The 11158-nt window shown below is 39.3% G+C and overlaps 1 protein-coding gene across 1 annotated transcript; it reads left to right on the top strand.

The window, feature by feature from the left end:
- The first annotated feature begins 5598 nt into the window (after positions 1-5598).
- LOC114764476 (coiled-coil domain-containing protein 107) lies at positions 5599-10620 on the top strand. The gene is made up of 6 exons (XM_028954153.1): positions 5599-5868; positions 6383-6600; positions 6894-6966; positions 7053-7143; positions 8819-8928; positions 9069-10620. The coding sequence occupies exons 1-6, from the start codon at positions 5730-5732 to the stop codon at positions 9377-9379; spliced, it is 942 nt and encodes a 313-aa protein (XP_028809986.1). The 5' UTR covers positions 5599-5729; the 3' UTR covers positions 9380-10620.
- Positions 10621-11158: the final 538 nt, after the last annotated feature.

Here is an 11158-nt window from a genome sequence, read left to right as displayed (position 1 = left end):
GCAGAATTCGCTTAGGCACATGTTCACTGGTTTAACACTATTTGAATACGTCCTGTGTCACCAACCACCTCTGTGGCCCTGGGAAGCCATGCAGGTGGATGTGTCAGCCATCAACCAGTGGCACAGCAGAACCAGGGTGGTAGTAGCCTAGTGGGTAAAACATTCGCCTCTGAACCAGAAGACCCAGGTTCAAATCCCACTTACTACCATTGTGTCCCTGAGCAAGACACTTAACCCTAAGTTGCTCCAGGGGGGGGACTGTCCCTCTAACTACTGATTGTAACTCGCTCTGGATAAGGGCGTCTGATAAATGCTGTAAATGTACAGATTGTGTATGGCAGGGGGCCCAAACATGCCAACCGACAGCAAAAGGATCAGGTGGATCATTGGAGACAAGACCACACAGGGTGTGGTTATCCACCTGAGACTTCCATTTCCGCCTGCCATGTTGGAAGATAGGTTCACACTTCCTGGGTCTAGGTATCTGTTCACATACACCACTGTGCACACATGCACGCATCCCACACTTTTCATGTGTCTCAGGCTGGTGATCCAGGGTCAAAATTCCTCCGGAGAGTCCTCAACCAAGTCCTGAGTTTGGAGGGGAGCCAAACAAATAGGGAATATAGAACAACCAAATCAATGACAACAAAAAATTGAAATACAGTGGAGGAAATAATTATTTGACCCCTTGCTGATTTTCTAAGTTTGTCCAATGATGAAGAAATGAAAAGTCTCAGAACAGTATCATTTTAATGGTAGGTTTATTTTATCAGTGACAGATAGCACATCAAAAGGAAAATTGAAAAAATTACTTTAAATAAAACATAGAAACTGATTTAATAAAAGATAGAAGCTGATTTGCATTGAGTGAATTAAGCCCCTACCAACCATTAAGAGTTCTGGCTCCCACAGAGTGGTTAGACACTCCTACTCAATTAGTCACCCTCATTAATGACACCTGTCTTAACTGGTCACCTGTATAAAAGACACCTGTCCACAGAATCAATCAATCAGGCAGACTCCAAACTCTCCAACATGGGAAAGACTAAAGAGCTGTCCAAGGATGTCAGAGACAAAATTGTAGATGCTGGGAGAGAAGGTGACAACTGTTGCTGCAATTGTTCGAAAATGAAAGGAGCACAAAATGACCATCAATCGACCTCGGTCTGGGGTTCCATGCAAGATCTTACCTCGTCTCATTGATTCTGAGAAAGGAGAGAAATCATCCTAGAACTACATGGGAGGAGTCAGTTAATGACCTCAAAGTAGCTGGGACCACAGTCACCAAGAAAACCATTGGAAACACATTACACCGCAATGGATTAAAATCCTGCAGTGCTCGCAAGGTCCCCCTGCTCAAGAAGGCACATGTGCAGGCCCATCTGAAGTTTGCCAATGAACACCTGAATGATTCAGAGAGTGACTGGGAGAAGGTGCTGTGGTCACATGAGACCAAAATTGAGCTCTTTGGCATTAACTCAACTCGCCGTGTTTAGAGGAAGAAAAATGCTGCCTATGACCCCCAAAACACCGTCCCCACTGTCAAGCATGGAGATGGAAACATTTTGCTTTGGGGGTGTTTTTCTGCTAAGGGCACAGGACAACTTCACCGCATCAATGGGAAAATGGACGGAGCCATGTATCGTAAAATCCTGAGCGACAACCTCCTTCCCTCTGCCAGGACATTGAAAATGGGTCGTGGATGGGTGTTCCAGCACGACAATGACCCAAAACATACAGCAAAGGCAACAAAGGAGTGGCTCAAGAAGAAGGGTATTAAGGTCATGGAGTGGCCTAGTCAGCCTCCTGACCTTAATCCAATAGAAAACCTATGGATGGAGCTGAAGTTCAAAGTTGCACAGAGACAGCCTCAAAACCTTAGTGATTTAGAGATGATCTGCAAAGAGGAGTGGACCAAAATTCCTCCTAAAATGTGTGCAAACCTGGTCATCAACTACAAGAAACGTTTGACCTCTGTGCTTGCAAACAATGGTTTTGCCACTAAGTATAAAGTCTTTTTTGTTAGAGGGTTCAAGTACTTATTTCACTCAATGAAATGCAAATCAGTCTCTATCTTTTAAAGTAATTTTTTCAATGTTCCTTTTGATGTGCTATCTGTCACTGTTAAAATAAACCTACAATTAAAATGATAATGTTCTGAGACTTTTCATTTCTTTGTCATTGGACAAACTTACAAAATCAGCGAGGGGTCAAATAATTATTTCCTCCACTGTATACGTTTCAGCTCTTCAGCCGAAAAAAAAACCCAAACAACTCTTCCTATCTGCAATTGGCTCCCCTAATCAGCTCCTTCTGTGGAATCAACATCTCCCGTCAGGGCCGGGGCAGCTTGACTCTCTCATTGAGAGGGATTTCATTCTCCACCCTGTAATTTCTCTCCCCCATTTATTTTTTATGTTGTGTTGAGTCTATGTGCTTATCCTGTTGAGGTGGTCTATTTTTTGGTCCCCTTTGGAATACAATCTGGTGGATGTTTTTTTTGTCCTCCTTCTTTATTCTAATGTAAATCCTTTTAATATTTTTCCCTATTCCCTCCAGCAATAAAGGGTATTTAACTGTCTATCTATCTGTTCATCTGTCTGTCTGTCTAAACAAAACATCAAAAAAGTGAAATGAACAGTCCTTCTCAGGTTAAAATGATTGAAATGTGTACCCAGATGTGAACTGGAAGCATTGTTTTTGCCAATAAATACTGTCTTCTTTTTTAGCAGCATATCTTTAAACAGACCAGTGCTGATCAGTGATTACAGTGTTATGCTGAGTCTGATCATGGGGGGGACTCCGATTGTTCACAAGTTTCTTTCACTGGTCCAATTCAGTACCTATGTAGTGCACTGGCATCTAGTGGCCAGAATACGTTTTAAACACAAAACGGAAAATTTTTTTTTTTATGAACAATAAACTGTGATCTTGTTACACAAACCAATTGTTTTCCATGATATGACAAGAATAAAACATATAGTGAAAATTTCTTTCTTCCAAAAGCATTAGTCAATTTGTGCAAGCTTTTTGAAAGTGAAGGGATTGGCATTGTCATTGTAATACACAGCACAGCAACGATGACACAACAAAATGTGTCCTCTGCTTTTAACCAGCACCCTCTCCTGCTTTGGAACTGTTAATGTTCAGAACTCAGATACAGTGTTAATTTTTAAGTCAAGGCTAAATCTTGTTAGATCTTTTTAGCAAAACATTTCATAATAGTTAAAACTCACAAATGCCATGATGCTCATCTCACGTAGGCTGTCCATAACCACTCGGCCTCAGCCATCCAAGTCTAATCTGACTCTTTACTAGTTACCCTAGAACCTGGTTCCTGGTTATGAGCTTCTGACAAAATAGCCCAGCATTAAATGTACCAGAGGTTCTGTCAAAGCCCATTGAGACATTCTCTATGTGATTTTGGGCTATATAAGCAATACATGTTGTTTTTGTTGTTAAATAGCTCTGCTGTTGAGAATGAGAATGCAAAAACCACATTTATATGAAATCCAGGGCAACACCTGGCATGAACGTCTAGGTCTGGAACCTACTGCTAGAACAAAATTCTTCCAACCTTAGAAAGCGTGCCTTTACTTTTATTGTGAGTCTGAATTCTCTTATATGCAAATCATCAAGTCAATGCACAGAACCACACTGACAGATGAACATCTTGTCTTGTCTTACTGCCCTGACTATAAATTAGTCATCCAGTAATAAAAAAAGCTCTGTAAATCTTCTATATACCCAAGTGAAAAGAGTGTCAAAAGAGAATTCAGCAACAGCTCACACTTAATAAAAAAAAGTAGAAAAATCATGATTTGAAAAACAGGCTCTTCCATCTGAAAAAGAATTGAAACTCCCCCGAAGCCTCCCGTGAGACATTTGGTCACCCAATCATTCAGCCATACCAACGTACTCACATGAGTCCTTGTCTGGTCTTCACGTCCTTTCCAGATTCAGGAAGACTTTGAGTAAGATTCTTACACTGAGACTCCGATGAACTGAAAAATTTGCCAAAAGTTGACCTTTCTGTCTTGATTAAATAATTAAGTGAAACTAATTCATTTCAATGCATTAAACACCATCTGGTAGGTTTTTTAGCTTTTCACATGAGCTATTTCTAACCCCAATTGATTAATTAAATGTCAGGTTAATAGCAGGTATTTCTACAAAATAGATAAGCAACAGGACTCAGGGACTGTATTCCTGCTGTGGACTTGGATTAATATTGTAGTATGCCTAGAGTGCTGTTGCTGATAACAAAGTTCTGGAGTTATTTTTGGGACATACAGGAAAGTGAAACAATAGTCGGTGCCTCTGAAATGGTGTAATTCCCTAAGATAATAAAATGAGCTGATTAAGCTAGAATTTACAATTTACAATTTACAATTAAGCAAATAAATAGAAAAGAAAAAGCAGTGAATGTTAAATAATAACAAAAAATATGTCAGTATATACAGTACAGGCCAAAAGTTTGGACACACCTTCTCATTTTCTGTTTTCTTTATTTTCATGACCATTTACATTGGTAGATTCTCACTGAAGGCATCAAAACTATGAATGAACACATGTGGAGTTATGTACTTAACAAAAAGTGGAGACCTGGCCTCCACAGTCACCGGACCTGAACCCAATCGAGATGGTTTGGGGTGAGCTGGACCGCAGAGTGAAGGCAAAGGGGCCAACAAGACTGTTGGAAAATCATTTCAGGTGACGACCTCTTGAAGCTCATCGAGAGAATGCCAAGAGTGTGCAAAGCAGTAATCAGAGCAAAGGGGAGGATTTTGAAGAACCTAGAATATAAAACATGTTTTCAGTTATTTCACTTTTAAGTACATAACTCCACATTGTTAGTCTATGTACAGTGCATATACGTGGTCAGCTGTTGTAGAACCTGACAGCAGTTGGCAGGAAAGATCTTCTGAATCCCACATCGTGGGATCAATTTTTTCATGAAATTAGACCATTTACTGATGTTGTCTTTATATATTTAATCGAGTTATTTTGTAAGGGGTTTATGTATAAAATAAAGAAATGCACAAAGTAAAAAAAATACCATAACTTATTGTATTGAATGTTGAGAGTCATATTGGCATAAGTGACCTTAAATATGGGTGAAATTTAAATATATATTACCAAATAAAAGTTATAGGCAGGTGTGAAAAACAAATGAAAGCTCGTAATCAGCTTTTTCCACTGGCAAAAGGATATTAATGAATTCGTTGAAAACAAAACAGTGAAAAATTATTAGTTTTTTTGCACGCAAAATGTATGTCTTACTTTAAATATATATTTGAGTTCATTTAGAGTTATTATAGTTCTATAATGCTCAGTCAAAAAACAGCTACCTTTAAAGTTGAAGAACAGCTGCTGAGGTTTGGTTCACCCACGATAATGTGAAGCGTCAAATTTGCAAGATTTTTTAAATCTTGTGAAAAACATGTTGTTTGTACTTTCATCAATTGGGGAAAAAGGAAAACTTCAGTCAGTCCAATCTGCCGAACGGCCGCAGTGGTCACATTGTCCTCCAGTCCTGTAGGTGGCGACAACACGTTCGACGTGGTTCCGACGATCCGTAGTTAACGAAGACAGCGTGAAAAAAAAAAGAAGAAAAGAAAGCCGTGGCTTGACGTTTTGTGTTTTTTTTCCCCTCCATGTCGCTCCCGCCACGCTCTATTCATGTTACATTAATTCAGCGCTCTGCCCCTCGTTGAGTGAGGACGATGGTTCTCTCGTCTTCCCAGCAGGCGGTGGTTGCGTTCACGGCCGTCCTGCTGACGTTTGTTGTTTTCCCAAGAATGTTCGGAGGCGGCGGTGGCTTGAAGGAGGCGAGACCTCATGATCCGCGCTTCAGCAGGAAAGGTAGTGGCGCCACTTCCTTTTTTGGAGAAAAATTGTACTTATGCATTTTAAGCTTATTGAATGCAAGGTCCGCAAACTTAGTTGATTAATTCAAGGTATGCAAGCCATTAAAATGCACTAAAAGTACTCTCTTCAGATCTCGTCACGCAGGCTTCTTATTTGCCGTTTGGTTGTATTAAGTGTATTAAGGAACACACGTGATTATATATAATAAGGGAATGTTGCTGAAGAGAACCCCACTATGCTGAATTTCTGTCCCATGACATAAATGCTTGCTCTGTAATTTAGTAAAATGTATCCTGATACACCCCACCCTGCACATCCCTGTACTCTCCCCTGGGATTATGTGATCCATGTATTCAGAACTCCTGACTCTTGTCAGCCGGCCAGTCAGAACCTTTGTATCATCGCTGTAATGCTCGGCCGTGGTAATTAGTCGATAAGGCGATAAGGGTGCAAGCTACTGTGCACTCATCTACTTGCTCTTGATAACTTATAAAATTGTTATCCACAGGTCCTGGCCCAGGGGCTGTGCAGGGACAGCCTTTCAATATTAAAAATGCGGCCAGCCTACCGAGAGAGGGTGTGGACAATGTGCAGCAGATGAGGAAGATGCTGGAGCAGGAGATGAAGAGTGAGAAATACAAATCCAACAACAAAGGCTACGTGTTCACCCTCATGCCTTTGTACGCCATTGGTGTTGGTCTGTTTGCAGCTTACAAGTTTCTGAAGGTGAGAGGACTCCCCTCCCCCCCATCTTTCATATCAGATTCAGCTGATTAATTACCAAACAAAGCAAAAATAATAGCAAAATAAACGGATTAAATAGAAAAGTGCAATACAATGAATGCTGGATTGAGTATATTGTAAAATGCCAGATAATAATTAGATTTTAAATCAAATTAATTAAGATTAATTCAAACATTACTGCACAAGTGTGTCATGCAAATCATATTCTAGTCTAGTCTGAACATGCATGAGTAACTGAATGGATATGTTTGTTTATGCTGTTGATCTATGCAAAGATCAAATCTGCTGATGAGACCCAAGCACAGAAAGATGTTCTCCTTAAAGGAGCCAAGAAGTCTAAAGAGACGGGTATGTACACTGAAGTGCTGTACCCGCTGTCATTGTCACTCAATTTTTCTCTGTTGCGATGAGGTGGTTTTATTTTTATTCTGTAGAGAGCCAGTTGAATGAGCTGGAACAGCGCCTTGCCCAAACTGAGAAGATGCTCAACTCCATACTTACTCAGCTTGACCCCCTAACAAACTGGTAAGTTAAGTAGACTAGTTAGGCTTGACTTTGCCATATAGAAAGATATGGAAAATGTCCAAGCTTACTGAAATTCTCCATTATTACATATTCAGCCCTTTCTCTGGCATCAAGATGTCAGCCTGCAGGTCTCAAGTCATATGAACTTGGTGACCACAATGTCACAGATTCAAAGCCCTGTTACTAGCATCGTGTCCCTGAGCCTGGAGTGGTGCTAGGATGCTGGGCCACATAAACACATTTTTGCAGTAATAATTATAAAGTCACATTTTTCAACCATTGATTAGAAAATATTATAAAATCAGTAAAAATAGTAATTGATAATGTTAAAAACAAGGATTTTATTTGAATTAATTGTTCATTTTTTTAAACTTTAATCATAGAATCTGTTTGTAGCAATCACAGCTAGGCAGACCTTGGAAATTCTAGATGTAGGTTTGTTGAGGTAATTCCATAATGAAGGAGGCTTTTAAAGTGACAGACCTGTATTAGAGATCACAGCATCCTATTTGAACTATAGGCTAATTGTTGCTGATAAAGCTACATACATTCAGATATTCCATTGTTAGCAGACTTTTCCAGCTACCAGAGTCATTTACTACATTTAACAACATCTGGACTAGAGTTGATGAATATGATATTTTTTCTTTTGATAAAAAAAACAAGGCGCAGCAGTGGCCTAGCGGTTAAGGAAGTGGCCCTGTAATCAGAAGGTTGCCGGTTCGAATCCCGATCCGCCAAGGTGCCACTGAGCAAAGTACCGTCCCCACACACTGCTCCCTGGGCGCCTGTCATGGCTGCCCACTGTTTTACAATGACAATCACTTCACTTTCACTTTCTTTCACTTTCGATTTCTAAATGAAAATAAGTTGGAACTCTATTAAGTCACTTTCATCGTAAATTTGGGCAGTTGTTAGGAAATGCTGGTGTTGGAAGAGCCTGATATTGAACCAGCTCTAGTTGAGGTGTAGAACACTTAGAATTTTCCCAAATCTCCCCATTTACCATTTTGACCATGGTGACTATTTTTACAAGGTGCTACTCAATAGCACTTCACATTTCTACCTCTGTTATAGTATTTGCATTTTACAGTTGCAGCAAGACTAAGCAGGAGATAGATAAAGTGAGAAATTAAAAAGCAACTTTGACCTCTTGGGCTTGGGTACATGTATCTTGGTGTTTTATTATTCTATAAAAATATTATATAAAATGTACACACAATGAAATGTGTCCTCCACATTTTACCCATCACCTTAGTGAGCAGTGGGCAGCCATGAAAGAGATAAGATAAACCTTTATTAGTCCCACAAGTGGGAAATTGCACTCAGGGAGCAATGTGCGAGTATGGTACCTAGCTCAAGGATAGCTCGTTGGCACCTTGGTGATAATGAAAGTGAGGTGATTGTCATTGTGACATTGTGCAACACATGTTATTACAGAAAGGAAGTATGCCAATCCCGTATTTACTATTGTATCTCTACATTCGTTATTGTTCTACTAAAACATTGTTTTATACCATCTTTGAACCTACCCATCTGATTCCAAACGAGGCTGACCATGGTTACCATAGGGATTAACACCCTCACCTACGTTAGACCTCACCAAGCAAAATAAGAATAGTGAGACCACAAGAGTGCATGTGTGAAAAATAAGTCGGTGTTGATGCTTTCCCAGTGTGAAGTCTGTTGCCATGGAACAGAAGAATGAGATCATGTCCCAGCTCCAGTGCATTCGGCAACTGATGAAGAAGAGAGGAATGGACTGTCCACCTATGAATATAGAAGGTGTGCGGTTTCATTGGGAGATTCATTAAATATTATATGTTGAATGTATACAGAGATTCAAAATGAATTCCTTGGACCATTGATAAATTATTTATGGGTGGGTGGACATGGTATCAGTGTTTTGGGATGATCTCTTTCAGAGCCTTCCTGCCAGAGGAACCTAGACAAGCTCATAGAGTCCCTGGCTGCCCAGGAGATGGTTCCAGAAACTTCTACTCTGGGCCAACCAGAAGAAGATGCAGCAGCAGTTTGTCAGCAGCCCCCTGACCTGATGGATCCAGAAGTGGAGATGGAGATGGAACTGGAGATGGATGAGGTTGGAGATGAGAAAGGAGAAGGGCTGACTACTGATGACGATCAAAGCTTGCCCTCCCTTCAGGACTCGGGTGATGTTTTAATAGGGAATATTACGTCTGCAGAGGGGCTGCGCAGACGCAACAGGCCTGAATGAACCATGTGGATTGTAAATAGAACAAAGCTTATTTATTTTTTATTAGTAGGTTACAAAAGAGGTTCCAGTCCTCTTTCTGGAGTCCCAAAACTCTGTGGGTGGAGGATCCTGGAACATGACACTGCATGTGCTGATCTAATATTTTACATCTCATTACAGTAATGAGGCCTTCAAATATGATATCATAATATGTTAACTGTTTCACTGCAATATTTAGAGTTTTCACTTTGTTGTGATTGAGTGTAAAGTTTAAGGCCAGTCAGCAGTGTCCTCTAGTGGACCAGATGAATACTTCAGCCAAATTATATAGTGACTGTTGGATCTGTTGGACATTGTAGCACTTCCACTCAAAGCCTCTATAAATTCTCTTGCAAAAGTTGCAGACAAATTAAAAGGTAGTTTATGGGCTTTTTCAAAATAATATTTGTATTTGTGTATTTTGTTATATTTTTGTATATGAAAATGCCATTACTTTTTTTTTTTCCAGAAATAACCAAATCCAGAACATTCTCCAGTAAATTTGTTCTCTATCGCTCTCTCTCTTATATATACACACACACACCATTTTCTTTTATCCATGACTGCATGTTGAGTTGTGCAAGCTTGTTTTTTTACTAGCATTTACTTTGAAAAGAAAGACAAACAGTGAGTTTTGTTGCCTTCTGTTACTTAATGGAGTGTTTAGAGTTTGCCCAATGCACAATGTCATCTAAGATCAGTTCCAGTGATCAGATGATTTAAAAAATTGAGTTTGAGTTGCCATTGTTCAATGAATTGTTACATGATTAAAATCACTCACACCATGGTAAGTTGAGAGGTGGCCTGTTAATTTCTATTTTAGATGTTTTGCCCCGATAACATGTCAAGATTAGCAGATATCAGTTTAGGTTTGTATATGTAGGGCACCACAGCAAGCAAGTTTTAAATGATCTTTAAATGTTTGATTATGCTAATGACATTTGTTTAGGATTACATTAACTGAAGCTCTAGCATGCAAACATATAAAATATAAAAACAGGCCTTATTTCTATTTTTTTTCTGACATGTAGTTGATGCCATTTTGAGCCTCTGCAGAGAGAGAATTGGCTTTTGCTGCAAGCCTTATATAAAATATATAAATAATTATATTCTTGTTTTTATCATGAGTAATTTAGAATATTTAGTGAGCTCACTGCTGAAAATGTATGTATGTTTCAAAAATGTGTATTTTCTAACAAACCAATAAAACCAGAAATACACAATCTTTGTTTTGCATCGTGAAATAAACCTTTAATGTCATGCAATAAGAACATTTCAACCTGTTTTTTTTTTGTGGTGGAATTATTTGCAAGTGATTGTCAGAGAGGATGCTTTTCATTATTTATTCCAAAAGATGGTGCTATGACCAACTTATATAAAGCTCTTCTCTACATTAAAGGTTGGACCAGTTCAGAAATAAACTTTTGAGGCCTTGTTCTTTCACATTGCAAAACCTGCCATTTTAAGATGGTTGTGTCCACTTTTTATATCCACTGTGTGTGACAAAATCTTAAAGCTTAAGTCACACCTAGAGGGAATCTGGATGACCATTCACTTTCCTCAAACCCGTAGCAGTCTGTATAACCAAAAATTTGACCGACGTTGGTAAGTTCTTACCAAATGCTAACACAAATGTTAAAAGTTTTAAAATGTGTGAAATAACGTAATTTAGAATTTGATTCTTGCTGCAGGTCTTAAAATATTTGGGACAGGGGCATGTTTACCCTGGGGTTGCATCTCCTCTTCGTTTCAAACAGTTTG

The sequence above is a fragment of the Denticeps clupeoides genome, chromosome 15, assembly GCF_900700375.1.
Source record: "Denticeps clupeoides chromosome 15, fDenClu1.1, whole genome shotgun sequence".
Lineage (NCBI taxonomy): Eukaryota > Metazoa > Chordata > Actinopteri > Clupeiformes > Denticipitidae > Denticeps > Denticeps clupeoides.
The sequence above is the reverse complement of the archived record's forward strand: the minus strand, read 5'-3'. Positions and strand labels throughout refer to the sequence as shown.